The sequence below is a fragment of the Dendropsophus ebraccatus genome, chromosome 10 (assembly GCF_027789765.1).
Source record: "Dendropsophus ebraccatus isolate aDenEbr1 chromosome 10, aDenEbr1.pat, whole genome shotgun sequence".
Lineage (NCBI taxonomy): Eukaryota > Metazoa > Chordata > Amphibia > Anura > Hylidae > Dendropsophus > Dendropsophus ebraccatus.
The window spans coordinates 78,821,187-78,846,434 of NC_091463.1; the positions used below are offsets into that span (position 1 = coordinate 78,821,187).

At 43.5% G+C, this 25,248-nt stretch overlaps 1 protein-coding gene and 1 long non-coding RNA gene across 2 annotated transcripts; one reads left to right on the plus strand and one right to left on the minus strand.

The window, feature by feature from the left end:
- Positions 1–500: 500 nt before the first annotated feature.
- LOC138766150 (putative Kunitz-type serine protease inhibitor) lies at positions 501–15,623 on the minus strand. The gene is made up of 8 exons (XM_069943523.1): positions 15,069–15,623; positions 7,115–7,285; positions 5,648–5,719; positions 5,403–5,564; positions 5,259–5,309; positions 4,296–4,466; positions 4,157–4,207; positions 501–2,719 (listed from the first exon to the last, which is right to left on the minus strand). The coding sequence occupies exons 1-8, from the start codon at positions 15,418–15,420 to the stop codon at positions 2,550–2,552; spliced, it is 1,200 nt and encodes a 399-aa protein (XP_069799624.1). The 5' UTR covers positions 15,421–15,623; the 3' UTR covers positions 501–2,549.
- Positions 15,075–25,000, plus strand: LOC138766151 (uncharacterized). The gene is made up of 4 exons (XR_011358683.1): positions 15,075–15,632; positions 21,541–21,647; positions 21,748–21,961; positions 24,501–25,000. It is a non-coding gene; the product is annotated as an uncharacterized lncRNA (long non-coding RNA).
- The last annotated feature ends 248 nt before the right edge of the window (positions 25,001–25,248 follow it).

Sequence of the window (25,248 nt, forward strand, 5' to 3'; positions counted from 1 at the left end):
TCCCTGCAAAAACGCAGCAAGGAGACTCGCTGCAGATCCGGCAAGTGGGTTTGTAACCTAAAGACAATTCTCTCCATTCTATTGGTAGCATATTTGAATATCTGACATCTATACCATGTTTTAAGGTGATATTATAGGTTACTGTTTTTCTACCTATGTTTTTGGTAAGACTGCGTTGTATTGTATATGATAATATGTGTTTTAAGGTTATTACAAAGGCTCATTGTATCTGTATGATATTGTAAACATACAATCCTTTGTTGCCTGTGAGCGACTTTCTTTTTGAATATGTAATGAATTTTCAATATGTATGTTCAAATATTACATAAGCCACTAATAAAAAAAAAAAAGAAATGGAAGCTGGCTGATGAGCGGATGTCAGAGATAAAGCACTTTACTTTACTCGTGGCTGGTCACTAGGCTAGAACATGCAGTCCTATCAGCACCTATGACATTTCTATAAAAAAAAAAAATTATATAAAAAGAGTTTCCACTAAAAGTTCTGTATGTAAAGATTTTATTCAAAGCTTATAAAGAAAGGCTCAGAAAACAGATCTCCATTTTTTTTTAAAAAAAGTCACTAGTATGCAGAAGAAAAAACAAAACAAAAACACAACTTAAAAATACATCGACATTCAAAGAAACCCATGAAAAGTTCAGTGCAGATTGTAAGAAGAGTTTGTAATAGATACAGAGAGGAGGAGTGATATAGGAGGTTGTGGCCTTCAGCATGCTGCGGTCCGCTTACCGTACAGGGGTCACCTCTACACTACAATCATTTATAGTTGTTACTTTGTGTATGTACATCTTGGCTACTGTTCTGTATACATTACAATGTCATTTTATAGAAGTACCATTCCCTTCAAATAACGCAAAGTGTTATCCATGGGCACAGCCCCGACATCTCTGTATAGGAAACCTAGTGTTATGAAGTTTAGTGCAAACAGAAAAAGAAAAAAAACAGTTCAGGTCTAAGTGGTCAGTAGAGACGAGCCAACTTACAGTAAGACCTAGGGCTGTATTCATGTTTTCCAGGCAGCAGGATTCAATGGCCAAACTTACTGTAAGTTCGCTCATCTCTAGTGGTCAGTGCCAAGTGTGAACCTCGCAGTACCTCCAGGTGGCGCTGCTCTTTAGACCTGATCTGACAGTCTCCAGGATGTACAAACCTACAACCCAAATAAAAGTCAAGTACACTAACACAAGTGATCCTGTCTTAAAAGGGGTTGTTGAGCATTAGAAAAAAACATGGCTGCTTTCTTTCAGAAATAGCGCCTCTCTTGTCCTCAGTCCTGCGTGTGGTATTGCATTGACATGAATGGAGCCAGTTTGTAATACCACCTTGTACTTTTATTTTTTAAAAGAAAGCAGCCATGTTTTTCTAATCCTGGATAACCCCTTAAGAGTCAGAAGGCAGTAACTAGAGATGAGCGAATTAACAGTAATAAAAGCGAATCTCTTCATTAGCTCGGCAGTCGGCTGCCTTTGAACTCTGTGCCGCTCCTTCCCAGGTGCTGGAAAAAGCTGGATCCAGTCCTGGGAAACTGGGAGAAGTTTCCCAGGACTGGATCCAGCTTTTCCCCACACCCAGAGAGGAATGGCACAGAGTTAAAAGGCAGCCGACTGCCGAGCTAATGAAGAGATTCGCTTGGTTATTTCTGTAAATTCACTCATCTCTAGTACTAACAATGTAATGCCCATAGGGGCTTCCAACCCAGATCATGTGGCAGTAGATTTTTCTTGCCACAAAGGGGTTATCCAGCGCTACAAAAACATGGCCACTTTCCCCCCCTCTTTTGTCTCCAGATTGGGTGCGGTTTCAAACTCTTGTTTCATTGAAGTAAATGGAGCTTAATTGCAAACCGCACCTGAACTGGAGACGAGAGAGGGGGGAAAAGTGGCCATGTTTTGTAGCGCTGGATAACCCCTTTAAAGATGAGCAGCACCTGAGGGGTCGGGCAGATGCTTGTTTCTCCCCATAGAAATAAAATGCACATTTAAGCCAACATGTCACCTTCCAAAATAAAAACATCCCTTTGCTTCTTGAGATTTTTTTTTTACCCCAAGACTCTTGGGAGTACCAGCTTGGCAGACAGTCTTAAAATTCCCTGCAAAAAATATCCTTAAGGCACGCTTATACACTTACTCTCATAGGATCCTGATCCTGGTGTTGTGAGTTTTGAGAAGAGCTATCAAAAGCCTTAAGAAGCTGCACACAGTAACGTCAAGAGGCTTTAGTTAACTTATAGATCAAACTAAAATACAACTTATTGTTTGGATAAAAGTATCAAGAATTTCTAGTTCAATAAAATATATAGAATTTTTCACTGCCGAGTCCGCTCTAAAATGTAGCCCTGTCTCGTAATTGGATGCAAGTAATGGATTCTGGAGGGGTGGGGGGAGGGACATGGACTTCTCTTGCTGGAAACCTTGCTATTTCACGAGTTACAATTAGAGCCGAGTGAGAGGCGGTATCAGTAGGATAGGAGTTTTATTATAGGCCTTGGTATAAAGTGGAGTGTTTATTTTTTCCCCTTGATCTCTGCTCTCTAGAGAGTGTAGGCGCTATTCATAAGGCACTCTTTATCATCAATGGGGTTCCACATGGCTCGGAAACCTGCAGTCTCCTGGTTCTTCTTTGTCACCTTCACAAAGAACAGGATCATGATGCCCATCAGCGTGGCAGCCAGGAGGGCGAGGAGGATCGGCAGAACCACAGCTGTGGAGGAAATGTACAACCATTAATGCGCAAGTACAGACAGCAAGTTCCAGACTATATCAGGAGAGTCCATGATGTGCTACCAATCTGGAACAATACTTAAAGTGGCAAATCTTTTGGTCACATTACAGGAAAAAAAATAAAAATCAGCAGGTGTCTGTTGTGATCCTTGCTTATCACGGTGAGTGGATTATGAAGGACCTCTACAAAAATATTCACTTACAGTAGTACCTTGGTTTTAGAGTAACTTGGATTAAGAGCGAAGAGAAGAAGAGCTCAACAGTTTTTCAAAAGTGTAACTTGGTATATAAGCATTGCTTTGGTGTAAGAGCTCCCTGTCCTGGTTGGTGGAGTGGAGGAGGGGCATGGTCTGCATAGCGTGGTCTACAGCCCTGTACTCTGACCCAGGAAGTCTCCCTCACCTTCCAAATCATAGCAAATCCACTTCAGGCTGGGGCTTACATCAGGGGACAGGACTGTGGAGGTAATCTCTTTATAGCTGTAACCCCTCTCTCCTAACTTTTGATATGTTGCTGCCCATGGTGAGTGTAACAATTAAATTTCATACTTATCTATTCAGTTTCCTTCCTCGAGTTTCAGCTGCTGCTTTATGCTAAAGACCCAAAATCTGTGTGTGAGTCCCTATTTGTAGCTTCTTTGTAATGCTGGGAGGGTTAATCAGAGGTCAAATTGCTGTTACACTCAATGTGATTAATCCTCCCAGCATTACTAAGCAGCTCCAATGTTGCAGATTGCAGATAAAGTCAGTCAGTGATATGTTTACATCAGCTGTCTCAGAATGGAGGGGGGAGGAGGGAGAGAGATAAAAGCTCACACTGTTTTTTGTGTCTTCAGCAGAAAGCAGCAGCTCAGAACTGGTGGAAGGAGACCGAATACAAAACAAGCATGAAAGGAATTCTTAGTCTCCCCATGGGCAGCAACATATCAAAAATTATTCGAGCGGATTACCCCTTTAGGATAGAAAGACAACGGATCCGCAGCAGATTTCACACTGTGAATTTGCAGCGAAATCCGCTGCGGATCCCTTGCAGTCATTTTCAATGAGATGTCAAAGTGTCTGCCCCCCTTAAACCCCGCCAGCCGGTTCATACATTACCTGCTCCACGCTCCGGCTTGCTTTGGGGGTTCCCGGCTGGATGTCCCGGCTCAGCCGAACAGTGCACTGCCCCGTCACAGCCACTGATGGGCTGAGTAAAACATCCAGACGCTAGTAGCCCTGAAGCAGGTATGTATGTACTGGCCAGCAAGGGGTTAAGGGGGCTGACAATTACATACTCGCAGCGGGAGGTCAATCCCACTGTAAGTATGTAATCTCATTGAAAATGACCGGCAAGGGATCCACAGCGGATCAGTTCTGAGCGAGTCTACCCTTAATGCTTATACACACACAGGGGACTAGAATAGTGTTTAACTCACCTGTCACAGAGCGGTGCAGTGTACTGTGATCTGCATAGTCTTCATCCTCTCCTGAAACACAAAGATAAGAAATACAATCTTAATTACAGGACACATTTTAAGACTTCCATCTTCTGAATAAAGAAGCTATATACATTACCTGTGCGGCCTGAGCACATGCTCATGCAGTCCGCCTCTTTGAAGTAGTTATTGCGGTTAGCTTTGCAGCCGCCGTATGTGAATGTTTTACATGTGCCCGATGAATGGTCAAAGAACCACCGCGGGAAGGCGGCACGACAAGGACCGGTAAAAGCAGGTGCAGTGCAGTACTCTAGGGAGACAGAAAACAAACACGCATTAGCCATGATAGGGCTTACCCAGAAATAAATAATTAAAAAAACAAAAAACAACAACATGGCAATACTACGATCTGTTAAAACAACATCAGCCCCATTCACATTAATGAAGTAGTACTACTATACAAGGTACCGATAACAGAAAATATTTAAATACAACCATCACCGCAAGATATATAGCTTAATACAGTGTTACTACAAATTGTATTGGCTCCCTCCCCCCCCATGCTCCCAAGACAATGTCATCCTTGCCCGTGACTTTGCTAGATCCTTGCTCATGCCCCAGCTCGAGTGATGTCACCACCATCTCCCGACCATATAAGTCTTATATTTATAGTGTTGAATGCGGTATGTTTACAGCATGCTGCCATGTGATGAACAATGCCACAGGCAGTGGGGCAGACCGGGAACGAATGCAGGCGGTGCTGCAGATTCACTGACTGCAGAATGACTTGCTGTAAGCTAAAATGTTCTGCATCAGCTGTGGGTAAAGAACTGTTGGAAAGAAGTAGGCAGGGTCTGAGAGCACTGGGAAAGCAGTGCATTATGGGCATGGACGCAACTGCTCAGCCAAGTGGTAACATGGATTTTTGGCAGATATTAGCCCTGGGGTCAGCCAATGCTATATGCTTCTGCAGCATTTTTATTACCCATCATCAGAGTACCCCCTATAAACATATGGACAGTTTCTGAAGTGTTGTGCATTATGTTTATGCGACCATCTTTCTTTCTATGGCCACAGAAATATTTAATTGCAAGTAACTCACCTTTAAATTCTCCTTTAGGGGATTGGACTTTTGAAGGTATCGGCTTTAATGCTAAAGGAGGGGAAAAAAAAAAAAAAATACTCATCAGTATACAGAACGAGTGCATTAGGTGCTAGAACCTACCACAGCCGCCCGTCTACTCACCAACACACTTGTCCACACAATCTTGCTCAGACAAATGATTGTTCTTAGTGGCTCCGCAGCCGCCATAGATGAACAACTTGCAGGACTTCGCTTCTGTGTCAAAATACCAGCGACGGATGGCAGCTCTGCAATAGCCAGTCTCAGGGGGCCCCAGGCAGTATTCTGGATACAGGAGAAGGATGAGCATTATATCATGTACACTGGAAACGCATTAACAGGAAAAAATACAAGTGCCAAAAACTTACCTGGCAGTGGGTTGTCAGACACTGCAGACACTGTACGCTTACTGGGAGGGTCCGTCTCCTTGGACTTTACAGCTAAATAAGGAAAACAATACGGCAGATATAAGAGAAGTGATATATACGTCAGCACCACTCATGTCTATGGTACTGCACATCAGCTCAGTCACATCAGCAGGGACATATGAAATAGGAGACAGTCCATGAATAGGAATGCCAGGGGGAAGAGGAACAATAGACCCACCGCACCTTGTAGAACCCTGGCATTATATAAGGTATCATCGATCTGCGTACAGTTGTATAGCTTGAGACAATCAGGTCACATCTAAGCCCTCACACTGGGACAGACAAGGCTTCTAGGAACTTAGTTATAGTCCCTGATGGACTGTTTAGAGCAGTGAATCACTTTCCATGTCCCAAGTGTAGGTCAGACAATGTATTATTTGGTTGTATTACTAACCCTATTACTCAACCCTCCATCATGTGACTATTAGGGAACACATCCATGTACAACAAACATGTGTTGCACCGCCCTCTTATGCTCGATATATCATCAGGGGGGAGCGATGCTGCTGCATGCCATACAGGCCACCTGCCGGAACAGCCAAGCAGGTATTATTAAGGTGGCCATACACGGAATTAATTACCATCCAGAACCATTACACGGATGGCTTATTCTTGGTTCAGCCCTGACTCATGACCTACTGATCAGCAGATTGAGGCTACAGAGTCATACAAGTGTTATGGCCTCTTTACCAGTCTGCAAAGTCTGTACCTGGTATTACAACGTGTCCTATTCAATCTATTAGGATGAGCTGTAATTCTTGAATGAGTCAGAACATGGTCTGATATTGTTGGCCTATCCCCCCCAATAGAATGTTTCCGGTGAATGATTGTTTGCCATTAAAACTGGTCATATATGGTTAACACCACTGGGTGAACAGCAGGACACACCGGACTAAGATGTGTATGGCTACATCGGTGACGTGATTGTTTACCCATTAACCTACTACAGTACGTAACGTGTATGGCTCGTAATGGCAGCCGTCTCGCATGGTGTGCAGCGGCTTCACTCCTCACCAGCTCCGGCAGAATACAGAAGCGCTGAACAGCCTCATTATAGCATTTACAATGGAATTTCCATGGTGAGGGAGTGGAGACATATAGGGATTATTACCATTAATAATTAACCTACACAGAACAGAAAAAGCTCTTGTGCTCCATGGAGACCAGGTGTATGGAGCGTCCACAGTCTACGGCAATAATCTCCACCCTGTAACTCTACAATGCCCAGCAGCCACTGGCTATCCGTGCATGCTGGGAGTTGTAGTTCCACAACATATGCAGATCACTTGTTTACAGGGTGAGGTTATCAGTAATAGAGACACAATCCCATAGTATGACAGGTATGTGGACCGGCTCAAGGACATACTTGTGTATACGAGGCTTTGTTCTGAAGCACACCATCCTCACCTTTTACACCTTGACATTTGTTCATACATTCTTCCTCTCCGACATGGTTGTTCAGGTTCACAGGACATCCCCCATAGGTGAAGTTCTTACAGGACTCAGTCTCGACATCGTACCACCATCTTGTGAAGAATGCCCGACATGGGCCAGTTTCCTTTTGTGCCAGGCAGAAATCTGATGGGGAGAAACAGATATCCGGGTTACAGATCAGACCGGCACCAACACACACACACAAAGCCTAGACTGTGTACATAGAAGAGTCCATACACTCACATACAGAGAATGTCTGACCACTAACACACCAGGACCACATCCCCTTTATTATAAAGAGGCGGCTATAAAGTGTCACTGTTACTGCAGACATGTTAGTGTGCCTGGGTGGGGTGTCTTAAGATCTGTCAGGTCAGCGCGGGTAAGAGCCACTAGATCCTCTAGATCGTCTGGGCAGCCCATAGACTATAGCGGCAGTCTGCTGCTGCCACTCCTATTACACGGAGCAATAGCAGCATATGGCTGCTATTGTGAGCACCGATCTTTCAACATGTTGAAAGACAATGATCAGCCGACATTGCGCATCTTGGCTGATCGTTGTCTTCTATTACACAAAGCAATTACTGGCCGTAACGATTGGTATCGGCCAAATACGGCCGATAATTGCTTAGGGTAATAGGGCCTTAATTATCTTAGGATAGACAGATGTTTACACCAGACAGGTTTACATTCTGTTATTGTAGATTTACCTCTCACACCTGCTGTAAGTTTGTTGCAAGCATCTACTACTATTTCAGTAAAATAATATTTTCTCACATTGCTTCTGATCTTTCACCCAACTAACCTCTCTTTGTGTCCTCGTTCTGGAGTTCAGGTTTTTTTCTAAAACCCCTTCCCTCCTAAACCTTATTTAGTCCTTTAACATATTTAAAGGTTAAGTCTTTCCTGATAAGTTTTATGCCTCACACCCTCCACCATTTTTGTACCCAGTCTTTGGACCCCTTCTATTTTATCAATATTCTTATGTAGGTGAGGTCTTCAGAACTGGACACAGTATTCCAGATGTGATGTCACTAGAGTTCTATACAGTGTAATCGCAATCTCCCTCTTCTTACTGGTTATACCTCTAGCAATACAGCCCAGTGTACGATTTGCTTTCCCCACCACCTGGTTGCACTGGTGACTCATTTTAAGCCTGTCAGATATCACTACCCCTAAATCCTTCTCTTCTGAAGTCTTCACTAACACAGAACTGGTGATATGATATGCAGATAGAAGCTCGTGCCAGAGCGCTTAACTCCTCAGCTTGTTGCAGGAGTGGGGTTCTATAGTAAGGCTATAGAAAACAATAAGATTGGGAGAGCAGCAGGAGTGAAGCACTTTGCTGCACACTTCCTCTCTATCTGGCAGTTGGTGGGGGTCTGAACACCTGGACCCTAAATAAAAAAAAAAATTATTAAATGTGTGCGCGCGCGCGACATGTCAGAAGTTCTTTAAAGTGGCAGCAATGATAACATTTTACATGCATTTCTGATCTGTGGGGTTGGTGTATTGCGAATGTAGAAAGCTGTACTATTTTGGATTCCACATGTACGCATGTATTTTTTTTTTTTTACGCGTCTAATAAAACCTTTATTTATGAAAAAAGTGGCAGTACTGGTTGGATTGCCACATTGCATAAAAAAGTAGATGCAGCCTGTTATTTGTGTGTGCGCAACTCCTATGCATCGCCATGGTTACAGACTACAAACCAACTCTGTGTAGTCTGATTCTGCAGTCAGCCCCTATTCCACCCCCTCTGTCCCTCCCATGTGCTAGAGCAGTGAAATGACACTTTGCCCTGGATGAGGCAGAAAGGAGGACACAGAGGACTGCAGGATCAGACTACATTGGGTTTGCCTGTAGTGTATAACACATTGGTCTGCATAGGAGCTGTATACAACAACATTACAATATTGTAACACTATAGGCAGCAAGTGTGTTACTTTATGAGCCGCTTATATAACCACGCTGTCAGAGCTCAGCAAGGGTTAACCACTAAGTTTTGCAAGATCTTGAGATGTGCACAGTAATGTCTGGTGAAACCTTTGTAAGAGGAACAAGACAAAGGGCCAAAAGGGACGTGAAACCTCTTATTACTCACACGCAAACAGGCCGAACAGGTTTACTGTCAGCCCTGAATAGATGTCTACAGTCACACGGGATGGGCCACTGCGGGAACGGATTTGGGTTAATGTCAGCTGACCGGGGTAATGTTTCCTGGGATCGGCCATTCCACCGTGCAGAACCACAGGCTGTAGGATGTATACTGTATACAGAGGTGGGGAACCTGCGGCCCTCCAGCTGTTACATAAGTATAATTCCCATTATGCCTGGAGAGCCAGAGATCTCTAGGCAGGATGGGAATTGTAGTTCTGTAAAAGCATATTCTTGCTGTACACGATAAAGTCAGGACGGGTGGGATTCCAGAAGCCGTCCATTATAAGGACTGCCATAATCCCAGGATGTGTACATTATCAGCTGCCTTCAGTACAAGGTTATACACACAGGTCCCTGTATGTATATAGCCCACTGGCTGAGGAACCCAATGGCCATATAACAGGTGGCAGCCAGGAGGGGGATGGGGAGAGAAGTGCTTTTCCATATTCATTCTAGTGATTGACGGGGGTCTCAGCACATGGACCCCAACTGATCTAAATTGAGATACTAGAAGTCACCCCCCCCCCCCCACACACACATATAGCCCTCCTCTATGACGTACCGTACAAAAGCCTCCGATGCATGAAAATACACTGGAGGCCTGGACAGTCATGACTATGTGAATAAGCCTGACATTCTGTACGTGGGCCGGCTAACCCCATCATGAATAATTATGTGACTGTACTGCATGTACATTATATTAATGGGGCACATAAACATCTGATGTATAGCTGGTTAGAGGGCAGACAGCACAGGACATTTCTTTGCTTAGGGCCCTATTACACAGGACGATTATCGTGCAAAAAAATCGTTATATCGGTCGAATTTCACGTCCTGTGTAATTGCAGTAGACGATCGAAAAATTGTTTGTGTCTCGCTTGATCTTTGATTTAGATCTGACCCTAAAATCATGGTTAATCCTTCGCTGTAAGGGTATGTATGAATGGTTACATTTGGTAGATAAGATTTTATGAAAAGATTTATTTTTATTTTTCAAATAGTGTTAAGGGAAAGAGAAGATTTGGTAAAATTTGGAATATTTGGTTAGATTCGTAGTAATTTTTTAATTATTTCTTTGTCTTCTCCCTTCCTCTTCTCCCCTTGGATTCCTCACAAGGGCCAGGGTGGGGGTAAGTTTAATAGGAAACAAATTTTTTTTTTTTTCTGTGTTTGTACACTGGTCAACTTGGCCTATAGAGAATATGATCTGTTTATGTATTAGTAGGGTTTTCATATTGTGTAGAAACCCCATTATGTTCTGCATGTACCTTGTAACTGAAAATTATGGAAAATTTAAAAGTATTTCAAAGAAAAAAAAAAAAAAAGGGGGGGTATGTTTACACTGAGTAAAATGGGCAGAATTTCGCCTGTCTCCGTGTGTCATAGCCTGTCTGAGGGAGAGTGTGCGCTCCTCCGCTGCCACCGCTCTCCACTCAAAGAAATAACGTGTCACTTCTTTGAGCAGAGAGCGGCAGAGCGTGCGCTCCTCCATAGACAGGCTATGACACACTAAAAGGCCCTATTCCACGGAACGATTATCGTTCGTATTCGGCCGATATCGGACGCTACGGACGATAGATAATCGTCCCGTGGAATTGAGTGCAACGATCAGCCGACATCGTTCATGTCGGCTGATCGCTGCAGTCGCTTGTTTTTCAACATCTTGAAAAACAAGCGACTGATATGCTGCTGTCGCTCCGTTGAATAGGAGCGTCGGCAGCAGATGCTGCTATATCCTATGGGCTGCCCAGACGATGTAGCGATCACCCAGGCAGCCCCCCGCAGCCCCTCCAGCACTCACCCGCTCGCTGCAGCCGCGCTGAATAGCGGCGGCAGCGAGCGGGGAACGAGGAGCAAACGAGCGCTGAGAGCGCTCGTTTGCTCCTCTGACGACCAGTGTAATAGGGGCATAAGACAGGCGGAATTCCATGGCAGAGAGTTCCGCCCATTTTACTCAGTGTGAACATATCCTAATTCCCTATCGTTCACTAATCGTTCAGTGTAACGATTAGTGTATGATGAATGATTTCAGGTTAATGATAAACAATATTGTTTGCGATCATTTATTGTTCATAGTTAAAATTCGCTTTGTGCAATAGGACCCTTACCCACAGATAAGACCAAAGGGACACGCATCCTCCTTTAGGGGAGCGTCATAAAGGTGTAGAGACCTACAGGCCCGTCATGCTGTACTGGGAAGAAAGGATAGGTAACATAGCTCTCACACCACCTTCCCTTCAAGTCTGTTTTACTACAGCTAGGTGTCCTAGAACGACTAGGGATATACTAGAGATCTCTATATTAAAATAATAAATAAATACCCGTATTCTGACAGCAATTTTGGGGTAGTTGGCTAGTTTCCCCTTATCAATGCAGAGCAGGGTGCTGGCTGGATGGGGAGAGGCCTATTGTGGTGGGATGGAAGAGATTAGTTCTCCTTGAGAATTATCCCATGACAATAGGCCTCTCACTGCCCTGCCCTATATACTGACCAAGGGCAATAACCCTGAACAGCTGTCTGCAGATGGGCGGCCTTTCTTTTCAGAGATTTCTGGTTGGTATTTACTAGAGATGAGCGAACCGGGTTCGGGTTTGAGTCCATAGCGAACCCGAACGTTTGGTATTTGATTAGCGGGGGCTGCTGAACTTGGATAAAGCTCTAAGGTTGTCTGGAAAACATGGATACAGCCAATGACTATATCCATGATTTCCACATAGCCTTAGGGCTTTATCCAAGTTCAGCAGCCACCGCTAATCAAATGCCGAACGTTCGGGTTCGGATCGACTCGAGCATGCTCCAGGTTTGCTCATCTCTAGTATTTATCCCCAGTCATGTACTAAGACTGCTAGATGGAGTGAAACACTGAGCTGAAGGGAAATGTACCTTCTCAAGGTGGTGCGAGAGCTGCTTTACACATCCTAGTGTACAATGAAGTAGTGAGATACAGGGAAAGGTCTCTGAAAAGCCCATCCATAAGTGCACAGACACTATGGGGGTGAGCCGGTATATGATGGAAGGGATAACATCCAGTATTACAGCCGGTTATATAGTCAGCACCACAGGATCTGATTAGTCTTGGGACTCTAGGGTAGGCACAACATAAGGAAGGATTGTTAATAGTAAGGCAACACCCAAAGGGATGAGAGAATCTGGATATCCAAGTCATGACCCAGCAACATCTTGCCTCTAGTTAGGAAATCTTCTCTCAACACTATGAATGATAGACAATAGAGCAGACTCCTATACCCATCCATAGCTCTGGTGATATCAAGTAACAAGTACTGACTTTCATTCTCTTTTACGCGTTCCTACTGAAACCAATTGGATTTGTTCCATGTCACGTTCCATGTGACCAAGAGACAGCGAGTAGTGAGGCCTCATGTATATGACAGGACCTGTGCCAACCTGATTTAAAGGGAACCCGTCACCAAGACGATGCTATGTAATCTATCACCATCAATCTGTCCAGTTCTTCCAGCTCTATAACTTTTCGGGAAAAGATTCAGCATAACTTGGAACATGATTGAAATCCCTGCTCACTCTGGGTTGAGGAGTCCAGCGGGCAATGTCACTCAATGGACTGGACTCTTAAAAGAGTCACTGTCTTTTTTTTTTGCAGAAATCAATAGTACGGGCGATTTTAAGAAACGTATTTGGGTTTATTAGGCAAATATGCCATTATCTGCATTCAAAGAAGACTTTCCCCAGGTCTCCCCCCCCCCCTCCATCCACTGCTCATTATCAGGAAATCGCGACTCTTTTACATTAGTCGAGCCCTGTGTAATCTATAGAGGGGAGGGGGAGGAGGGAGATTAGTCAGCTGCCGAGAACAAAAGGATTACACAGTGGGACCTGCGTGAAAGCCGGTATTCAGAGGTCAGTGCAGACTTAAGAGGAGATAGCCCGGTGATGTAGCTTTAAATTAACTCTGTTGTCCTGTTTTGGTGCCTCATCTCCCTCCACCCCTCCCATTGAAAATCATGAAGACAGGGGGGAGAGCTTCAAACTGCTTTTTCACGATAAAAATGCATTTTTTGGCTATTAAACCCAATTACAAAGTTTCTTAAAATCGCCTGTACTATTGATTTCTGCAAATAAATAATAAATGACAGTGACACTTTAAGCTTGAAAACATTTTAGATTTGAATCAATAAATTAAAATTACACTGAATATTTTCCCTTAAAGAAAGATTATATATCAATCCGCTCAGCTCCTTCTGCTCTATAACATGATGGCGATAGCTCAGGTAGCATTTTCATGGTGACAGGTTCCCTTTAAGGAGGTATTGTACACCCTAGAAGCGATGTTTCTGCTTTTTAATAGGAACATACCAAAACTGGCAGCAAAGCCTGATCAGCACATGGCGGACGCGACCCTTTGTGTATGGTCTGTGAGTGTAAACAAGTCCTTAAAAAGACTGGAATGTTACAAATGTAAGGAGTGGTAATACTCCAGAATGTACATTCCTAACCTCTGCTCCATACACAGATCTCCATGTTATACCGCCATCTAAACCCACAGCAACGTGGCGCTACATTAACCATCACATATATAGGTCAAAGGATACGGCCACTTACACTCCCAGGTTGTAAAGATTTATAGACTATTTAACTAGAGAAAAAAGTAACATCACCACAACTGCAATAACCCAAAGCCAGTGCCTGTCCTCAGCACACAGGAAAGCAATAAAAGCTTTCAGGACGTTGGCATATTGAGGGCCTATATCTGGGTCGATGGAGGGGCCAGTCCAAGAGAGAGAGAGGGGTGGGATGGGAGCGTATATGTCGGGGTAGTTTCTGTTATGTTTTTGGATGCTGTCCTCACCTAGCGTTACCTAATGTAACAGAGTTCAGGTGTTACTGGACTCTCCAACAAAGGCTCGGAGTCAAGTTGGTGGGGAAGATGTGAAGCGACAATTCATTTGGGGCCTGTATATTTTCTAGATCTGGCAAACTCTGGCTCTTTATCTTTATGTACATGTTTTGTATATAATAACTACGGAAAAATTTAAAAAAAAAAAAAAAAAAAAAAAAAAAAAAAGGCTTTCAGGACAAGCAGCCACCAGATGGCGCCGCTATAGAAATACATAGGGCTCAATCTAAAGTCTGACTTTCTGTATGTTTTCTACTGTATGGCCACCACCAGGCAACTCTTTTTTTTTAAGATGTTCGACAGAGATTTGGCAACAAAATATTTTTTGAAAACAACGGACGTTGAAACAACGTCAAATAAAAAAAAGGGTCATCAAAGCAACATTGAACGTTGTGTGGTCGTGGCCTATTGGTATAACAGATGTGAGTGCGATATACTCCCAAAAGTGTATACAGTATTGTAGTATATGGTAGGGTAGTGTACGGTATGGTAGTGCCAATCATTTACTACACTCTGGTAATGCAGCTGCTCAGCCACCAATCAGATGTCTGCTTTCATTCTCTAAACATGAGAGCTATCCACTCACTAAGCCAGTTGTTGCAAAACTACAATTCCCATCATGCCTGGACAGCCAAACCTTCGCTTTGGCTGTCCAGGCATGATGGGAATTGTAGTTTTGCAACAGCTGGAGGACTGAAGGTTCCCCACCTCTGTGTTTGTCACTACCATAGAGTTATATGGAAGGGCATTGCAAAACTACAGTTCCCAGCATACCATTCACTGACAGTTATGACAATGAACCAATCACAGCTCAGCTTTTAAAATGAACGCTGGGCTCTGATTAGTTGCTAAAGTTGCTATAGGCAACATCCCAAGCCCGGCCCCTAAGTTACCTTCCTGCGCAGGCGCCACACCGGCGTTGACTTTCCGATAGGTCCTAGTGCCCTCCTGCGCCGTCAGCTCACACAGGTTGAAGTTGTTCAGGGTACACCGCACCAGGTAGCACTTTCCGGCAGACATGACGGCCAGGTCGCAGGTGTCCGTGTTGCAGCAGCGGGCCCAGCACGCCTTCTCGTCCTCCACCTCCTCATTGGCCTCCAGCACCTTCACTCCTATCTGAGTTGGCAAGTCCACGTTGTCCACCCCGAACCCTTCCACCACCTCGTATCCCTCACACGGCAGCTCCGTATCGGCCAAAGCCAAGGGGATGAGAAGGATAAGGAGCCCGTGAGCCCAGGCCGCCATCCCTAAGCGAACTGTCCGCCTTATTAGCCGGTAAATGTGCAGCTCCGTGTCACGTGACGCTAGGAGCCCGCTGCGCTGTCGCTGACTATCGGGCGCTGCCGTCTCTGGAGGTCTGTGAGTCGCGCAGCTGTGTTTCCTTACTAAGCCCCGCCCCTCTGACGTTTCCAGGTAAAGACATAGCCAGCCCCGTCTGGTTTTAACCCAGCCGACAGGTGAGCGGAAGCCACGCCCCCTAATACGTCACTAGACCCCCGCTATCGCGTCTCACCACGCCCACTCATTTTTACGTCACGCCCATCCCGCCCTATTAACCCGCGCTGTTAACCCTTAGCCACGCCCACTCCCTTTCAGCGCTCAGGTGCGGAGAAGGGAGCGGACGCCATGTTTTCTTCCTGTTTACTTCTCCTCTCACACCTCTAGTGAAACTGGTTTGGGGGTGGGGAGCAGTTTCATCACACAGCAGGGCTGCTCAGTATCCAGTGACATGGTGGCGCACTGATAAGCTGTGTGCACAGTGACTAATGGCCCTCACAGAGCCATAATTGTGTATTGTCCTGACAGGAATTCTCCATTTGTAGCAGAACTCCCAGCAGGAGGCCATTCCTTGTGTATTAGGAGTAATATCCTGTACAGTGTGTCATCAGGGTTGTCACTACAGTCATGATGCACACTATTGGCATGTATATAGTGGACTTATGACCCTATTCCACGGGACGATTATCGTTAACGATAAACGATCTCAAACGACCTGAAATCGTTCACCCATTTACACAGAATTATGATCGTTCTTGCGGTCGTCTTGTCGCTACTGCGAACGACGACCGATTTGCGAATGAACAACGATTAAAATAGGTCCAGGTTTTATCAACGATTTCGTCGTTTAATCGTTAACTGCTGTTCGACCGAACGATTATCGCCTTGTTCCGAACGATAATCGTCCCGTGGGTAAGGCCCCCCTATGATGTCATAATACAGCGGGCTTCCTCCTGTCGTCCTCCAGCAGAATCCATTGGGGCTATAGCTCCAGTTTGTGTAGGAAAATCCCTTTAAGTCGTCTTCCTGGAACCACGTTTCACCACACGAAATAACCTGCAATTTTGCAAGTCTTTCCCAAGTAATAAGCAAATAATAATCCTCCTGGCTTTGATGAACTCTCTCTGTGGTAATACTACCCCCGTTCTTATGTAAGATTTGCCTTCCTTTTTCATCACCCTTCTTTGAGTCCAGGGGTAGGGAACCTTGGCCCGCCAGCTGTTGCAAAACTACAACTCCCATCATGCCCGGACAGCCAAAGCTTTAGCTTTGGCTGTCTGGGCATGATGGGAGTTGTAGTTTTGCAACAGCTGGCAAGCCAAGGTTCCTTACCGCCATTTCAGCACTACTAAACAGGCAGGACAGTCAGGAGTCCTTGCAGTGTGAACAGTGACTACAGACAAGTCCTCATCAATAGCAGAAGTGACGGTGGTAATCACCAAAAATGTTCATTCGAAATAAACAGGTTATAGGACGTAGACGAGTGCACAGCGCTACTGCCCAGTCTGAGGAATCCACCGTATCAGCACATATTTGCCGTTATTTTAAAACAACGGCTGTTATATTGAAATAATGGCCGTTATTTACTGTTATATGGCAGCCATCCACTCAATTTCACCATTGTGTGAACAGAGCCTTTCTGTGTTTTTAATCCACTCCTGGTTTTGGTTGCAATATGAGGACCACAATACTGACTGAAATATACGTTGTGTGAACATAGCCTAAGGGTGCGTTCACACCTACAGGATCCACAGCAGATTTGATGATGCAGATTTGGTACTGTGTTCAGTTATTTAAATGAAATCTGCTGCGGATCCGCAGCCAAAAATAAGCTGCGGATCCGGTAAGTGTGAACGTCCCCTTAGGGTGCGTTCAGACCTACAGGATCCGCAGCAGATTTGATGGTGCAGATTTGATGCTGTGTTCAGAAAATACACGTACAGGATCCGCAGCAGATTTGATACTGTGTTCAGTTATTTAGATGAAATCTGCTGCAGATCCTGTACGTGTGAACGTACTCCAGTGAAAATCTTTTTCTTTCAAATAAATTGATATCAGAAAGTTATATAGATTTGTAATTTACTTCTATTAAAAATCCCAAATCTTCCCATACTTATCAGTTGCTGTATGTCCTGCAGGAAATGTTTTATTTTCAGTCTGACACAGCGCTCTCTGCTGACATCTCTGGCCGAGACAGGAACTGTCCAGAGCAGGAGAGGTTTTCTATGGAGATTCATAGAAAACTGAGACAGAGTTCCTGTCTCGGCCAGAGATGTCAGCAGAGAGCACTGTGTCAGACTGAAAATAAAACATTTCCTGCAGGACATACAGCAGCTAATAGGTATGGGAAGACTTGAGATTTTTAAATAGAAGTAAATTACAAATCTATATAACTTTCTGATATCAGTTTATTTGAAAGAAAAAGATTTTCCCTGGACAACCCCTTTAAATCCCTGGTTTCCTCTCTGAACTGTTGCCCCACGGTTGCCATGCAACTGCCCAGACACTTTCTCACAATACTCCTTGCTTACCTGCGAAGTGAAAACCAACTGCCAGTACTAATGAGACAGATCATGTGACAGTGATTGAACTGAGCATGTGCAACACTAGAAAGTGGATGTCTGGCGGGACGTAACCAAGGGCAACAGATATTGAAACAGAACAGCGCATGGTGGATAAGTGAGTCTATATCTTTCAAACAACACATTATAAGAGATGCATGTACATTGGAAATATGTTTCATTTCACATAATATATCAGTATAGAGATAGTGTTCTATGTGACACCATCCCTTTAATTCTAGGAGCTATGGAATCATCATGGCTAATACAGCTATCCTGTTTACGAACCACCCTTTAAAGTCTGTAAAATGATGCCATCCCATGTTGTTGAGTTGCTAAGGCAATCATATGACACTATGGGCCTATGACATGGAAATATTGTGCGAAAAATGTGCGTGTATATGCAGGCAACGATCATATGATTGACGGAAATTTACACTACCATTACCGCCAGCTCTTAACTGACATATCATACGCAGAGAGAGAAGGTTGGGCATGCTGGATTTGTGCTGCCCAACTCTTTTGTTCTGAGAGTGATAATCCTCTGCCAGAGCAATGTGACTGTGGCTCACCCCTCCCCAAAGAGTACATTAAAGGGGTAGTTTGTCGAATCAACTGATGCCAGAAAGTGGCAGATATTTATAATTTACTTCTATTAAAAAATAAATCTCAAGTCTTCCAGTACTTATCAGCTGCTGTATGTCCTGCTTGAAGTGGTGTATTCTCTCCAGTCTGGAGATCAGGAGAGGTTTTCTATAGGGATTTGCTACTACTCTGGACAGTTTCTGTCATGGACAGAGGTGACAGTAGAGAGCACTGTCAGACTGGAAAGAATACACCACTTCCTGCAGGACATACAGCAGCTGATACGTACTGGAAGATTTGACATTTTTAATAGAAGTAAATTACAAATCTCTGGCACCAGTTGATTTGAAAGAATTAATTTTTTAGATGAGATGAGCGAACCTGGAGCATGCTCGAGTCGATCCGAATCCGAACTTTCGGCATTTGATTAGCCGTGGCTGCTGAAGTTGGATAAAGCCCTAAGGCTATGTGGAAAACATGGATATAGTCATTGGCTGTATCCATGTTTTCCAGACAACCTTAGAGCTTTATCCAAGTTCAGCAGCCGCCGCTAATGAAATGCTGATCGTTCGGGTTCGGATGAACTCGAACCCGGTTCGCTCATCTCTATTAACCGCTCCTTTAACTCACGCCCCCCAAGATTACGCCATTTAATTTCCATAATCATGAAGAGTTGGCAAATGTAGGCGTTGGATGATCCAACCACATATGCACAGGCTGGCGGCATATCTATAGGCTGCCATTTTGCTCCATGTTGGAATTGATGAATGATAGACACAACCCATCGTGCCACTCCAATAACAAGAAGGTTGCAATGAGTTGTATAGGATTAGAAAAACATTGATGTTTTATTCTCAAAACACAGCTCCACACCTGACCACAGGATGTATGTGGTTACTGCAGCTTAGTCCTATTCAGTACTAAGAATAACCCCTGGACAAATCTGACCCCTTATTAATTATTAAAATTAACCAGAAAAAAAACAAAACATTTTTCAGCTGGCTTTTTGGTGCTTTTAGTTCTTTTTTTCTGCTTCTGTTTAATATGATGAACTCATTGCTGTTTATATCCCTATTATTCTCACAAAAGACCTTTCTTGTGTTCCCTCTTGTAACTTGTCACTTCCCCCGCGTTATATCGCGTACGCACTGTTCAGGATTGTTCTTTGTTGTTTTTTATGATACTCTGTGTAGTCAAAGTTCGAGCATTTAGGTCTCCAAACTAAAGGGAACGAGATCATTATATAACAGGTTTACACGTCTATGTTATGTTAGTATTGCATGAGCTGCCACCAATGCCCATGTAGCCATCATGTAACCATGCACAAGCTTTATGCAATCCTAAATGCCACTATAATGTATTGTTGTAAAAATGTATTTGTCATCTAAATTAGTGTAAAAGATTCTTGCAACTTCATTTAGCTGAATGGAACTGATTTTAGTCATAGAAATCTCTGCAACAAACCTAGTACTTGTGAACTTACCCTACTACGTGGCTATAACACAGCATATTATCCATATACAGCAGGGATGGGTAACCTTCGGCCCTCCAGCTGTTGCAAAACTACAATTCCCATTATGCCTGGACAGCAAGAGCTTGGATTTCACTGTCCAGGAATGATGGGAATTGTAGTTTTGGATGGCTGAAGGTTCCTCATACCTGATATAGCGGCTTTAAGTCTATGCGGTTTATGTGGATAGTTACTGTTTTTGCTTTTACATCACCAATAGACTATAAACTATGCGGAGAGGATTAGTGACCTCCAGTCGCAGAAGGGGGAGACACAGATATATGGGATGTCTGGGTTTACAAAAAAAGAGGTTATCCAGAAAAAAAATTGGAAAACTTTTATTTGTTCTTTTTTTAACCCGAACTGAAATCATACAAGTGATGACCCCTATTCCATGCAATAGCAAAATACGATGCAATGTTTCAGCCCAGCATGCAGCCTTTCTCAAGCATAATCAGTTGAAACATCGCACCTTGTTGTGCTTTTGTATGGAATAAACAGAATAAACGCCGCTTGGAGTGAATTCTGCTGCGGTATTCTTAGTATTATATTAAGGGGAAGATTGGTATAGAATCTTCTACTGCTGGCAACTACCTATGCTTGTGGAAATATATATATATATATATATATATATATATATATATACATATAATACAGTATATATACACTACAGGTCACATTTATCAAATGGGTCCCTGGTGTAAGCCATGGCGCAGATTTCTGTGGCATAATATCATGGCAGAAATCAGGTGTAGTTTTCTGTGCCCACCTCGCAGCAGGCACAGGTACCACCGGATTTACCAAAGAAGAGAGCCCCTCTTAGTCTGTAAATTTGGTGGGATGAATGGGGGTGTAACCTAATTTAAGACCAGTGTTTGAGTACGCCGGTCTTAATAAATGTCCCCCTATATCTCTATACATCTACATTATATTAATATATAGATTAGTCCAACCACTGCTTTTAGAGCAGAGTGGTGGTTGGTAACCTAGACAACGAGCTGTCAACAATGGGAGAGAAAGAGCAGCATATCAGGAGTTTGCTAAATGAATGGTATTATGAAAATATATAACTCAATGTGCCCTACAAGTTTATCTATATCAGATGGAAATACCCTCTTAATGTGGCTCATGCACTTTTGTGCTACCTGATACAGTTTCTGGGCTGAATACACGGCAAGAAGATTATTATTATTATTTTTTTTTTTTCTCAACAAAGATTTAAAATACCATGGCCCTTTAAATTCTAATACCCATTCTTGTTGAAAACAATGGGCAGTTTCACATGGATTATTTGCAGATTTCAATACAATCAATCAATCAATCAATCAGTGTTTTGGGCCTATTAGAAGAAGGGGGATGTGTATCTGTATAATAATCTAATAATCTGTGAATGTATCTGATCAGATTCGATCTGCTTCACTTCTCCTGTAGATTCTTACAACATCTGACAATCTTCCAGGACAGTTGTTGTTGTCGGCCACCTCAGGATCTGTACAGACAATAACTGGAATATATAGAAAGGTAGAGAAATCCCTGAGGTGAGGTAATATGAGCCGTTCTGTGGAGGACTGCCCATCTGGATTATAGCCTTTATCTTCTATACGTGCCCCTGGTTACATACATATTGTTCCTTTTCAGGCAATGATTTACAGCCATGGAGGTGCAGTTACAGGTGCAGCAGGACAAGGGCTCCAGCACATTCCCATGTATTCAGTCTGGTTAAACTGGTTGATCAATGTATGGCGGCAGAACATGATGAGATAATATCATATTACAGTGACAGCTCCTGCCCTGTCAGCACGTGATAGAAAAGCAGCAGTAAATAGCAAAGTCGCTGGTTATGGCCATCCAGGTAGGGTTGTGTGACCTGCATAAGGTCGCATTCACACATAAGAGTTTGCACAGTAGGTTTAGCCAATTCCAGGAGGAGAGCCGACAGAAAAACGTCAAAACAAAGAATTTCTGTTTTCTGTGTTTTGAGCCCCCTCCTGGTTTTGGCTATAAATACAGAACTAGTTCCTAAGGGGGCATTCAGATGTGCACGCTCTGTAAATATGGATGATGTGCTACAGAACAGAGTTCCCGGCATCATCATTCATAATGATGCTGGGAGCTCCGAAAATGTTCGCGCTACTGTACTGAAATGTGGTATCAGTACAGCAGCAAAAAACATTTAAACAGGGTCAGGCAGCGAAATTCCATCACAGTGACCCCATTTTCTACCAACATCATTTATTGGTGAAGTCTCGGGAGACCCACCGGTTGCGGCCAAAAGTGTGTACGCCTCCTGTGCGCCCTGCTCGCCTAATGGGCGGGCTGGTGGAGCTTGCAGGGGCGTGATGAGGCGTGGCCTCCTCCTGCGCCTCATTTATCATGATTTACGCCTGCTCGCAAATCTACACCTGCTGGGAGGATGTGTATATTTGGTACACCGGGCACCCGGTTGGCCAGATTCACTAAGAGACGTACGCCTCTTAGTGAATCCTACGGAGAAAAAGGGGCGGAGCTTAATATAAGACCGGCGATCTCGTATTAACTTCCGCCCCCTTTTTCTTCATAAATCTCCCCCATAGTGGATTTTTAGCAGAAAAAGACCACCTGGTCCATCTAGTCTGCCCTATTAGTATTTCATTTTTTATTATCTTAGGATAGATAGATATATGTTTATCCCAGGCAGGTTTACTTTCAGGTATTGTAGATTTACCTACCACATCTGCTGGAAGTTTGTTCCAAGCATCTACTACTCTTTTAGTAAAGTAATACTTTCTTGTTGTTTCTGACCTTACCCCCATCTAATCTCAGATTGTGCCCCCTTGTCCTTGTGTTCAGTTTGTATTAAAAACACTTCCATCCTGAACCTTATTTAGTCCCTTAACATATTTAAAGGTTTCGATTATGTCCCCTCTTTCCCATCTTTCCTCCAGACTTTACAGATTTCGATCCTTAAGTCATTCCTGATATATTTTCTGCTTCCACCATTTTTGTAGCCCGACTTAGGACCCGTTTTATTATATCAGTATCACTACCCCTAAATCCTTCTCTTCTGAAGTCTTTGCCAACATAGAACTACCTGTATGATACTCGGATAGAGGATTCCTTACCTACCAAAACTTCTCCTATGTCACTATCCTTCCCTACCGAACATTCTCCTGTGTCACTATCCTTACCTACCAACCCTTCTCCTATGTCACTAACCTTTCCTACCAAACCTTCTCCTATGTCACTAACCTTACCTACCAAACCTTCTCCTATGTCACTATCCTTACCTACCAACCCTTCTCCTATGTCACTAACCTTACCTACTAAACCTTCTCCTATATAACTAACCTTACCTACCAAACCTTCTCCTATGTCACTATCCTTACCTACCAAACCTTCCCCTATGTCACTATCCTTACCTACCAAACCTTCTCCTATATCACTATCCTTACCTACCACACCTTCTCCTATGTCACTAACCTTACCTACCAAACCTTCTCCTATGTCACTAACCTTACCTACCAAACCTTCTCCTATGTCACTATCCTTACCTACCAACCCTTCTCCTATGTCACTAACCTTACCTACTAAACCTTCTCCTATATAACTAACCTTACCTACCAAACCTTCTCCTATGTCACTAACCTTACCTACCAAACCTTCTCCTATATCACTATCCTTACCTACCAACCCTTCTCCTATGTCACTAACCTTACCTACTAAACCTTCTCCTATATAACTAACCTTACCTACCAAACCTTCTCCTATGTCACTAACCTTACCTACCAAACCTTCTCCTATATCACTATCCTTACCTACCAAACCTTCTCCTATATCACTATCCTTACCTACCAAACCTTCTCCTATATCACTAACCTTACCTACCAAACCTTCTCCTATATCACTAACCTTACCTACCAAACCTTCTCCTATATCACTATCCTTACCTACCAAACCTTCTCCTATATCACTAACCTTACCTACCAAACCTTCTCCTATATCACTAACCTTACCTACCAAACCTTCTCCTATATCACTAACCTTACCTACCAAACCTTCTCCTATATCACTAACCTTACCTACCCAACCTTCTCCTATGTCACTATCCTTACCTACCAAACCTTCTCTGTCACTTACAAACACATATTAGAAAGAACAGGACAAGAACAGACCCTTGTAACACACCACCTGTAACCAGCCTCTGCTCGGAATATACACCATTACCAACAACCCTCTGATATCTATCCTTTAGCCAACAATAAATCCTCTTTACTATCCAGGGATTAAGTCCAATTTTCATTGGCTGTATTTTTCTTTAACAAACATACTTTTGAATAAACATATCATTTACAGACTATGATTAAAGAAAAGTTCCCCATTTGTAAAGTCTTTTTCTTTTTGCTTTTGTTAAGTGAATGGATTTTGGCAGCCGTAATGTGCCTGTATTGTACTGCATGCGTTTGACCTGATGTCACCCTCTCGCCATAGCAGCCACTGATCAGCCATCCGTGTGTCATAGTGAGTAATCCTGCTTGCATACATGGAGCAGCCATGACATCATCTAATCCATAGAATGGTTGCACAATGCAATCCCAGAAAGGTGAGGTCTGAGATCCGGAAATAGGCTTTGCTTGGCAGGGCAGGCATGTTATTGGAATACACTGTGACCGGTATGAAGATTTATTGTATATTCAGGAAATCCTTATTCTAGTAAACACTGACAGCTTTATAAAATATAAGGCGCCTAATGCCAGGGCTGGCTGCAGTGTACTTGTAACCACACAACCATTGTATGACCAGAAAGCCTCAGCTCCTGTCAGGTGCCCTGAAAAACATCAAGAAGTTCATGAATTCCATTCTATCCCCTATTCAGAAGGGATTGGTAACACCCAGTTGTCAATTTATGCATACATTTCCGGGAAAATGAATAAAGGAACAGCACAACACTGTATAATGCTGCCTAATAGTGATAGCATTTAAAGGGGTTCAAGTCCTACTTTTTAGAAGGGTCTCTAGTAGAGATGAGCGAACCCGGTTCGGGTTCGAGTCGATCCGGACCCGAACGTTGGGTATTTGATTAGCTGGGGCTGCTGAACTTGGATAAAGCTCTAAGGTTGTCTGGAAAACCTGGATACAGCCAATGACTATATCCATGATTTC

Bases quoted from the DNA above. Each gene is read 5' to 3' on its own strand.
- LOC138766150 (XM_069943523.1), bottom strand. From the start codon at position 15,420: ATGGCGGCCTGGGCTCACGGGCTCCTTATCCTTCTCATCCCCTTGGCT. The intron at 5,720-7,114 runs GTGAGGATGGTG...TTCCTTATTTAG, and splicing joins CAAATGTCAAGGTGTAAAAG to CTGTAAAGTCCAAGGAGACG. The intron at 5,310-5,402 runs GTGAGTAGACGG...CCCCTCCTTTAG, and splicing joins TTGTGTGGACAAGTGTGTTG to CATTAAAGCCGATACCTTCA.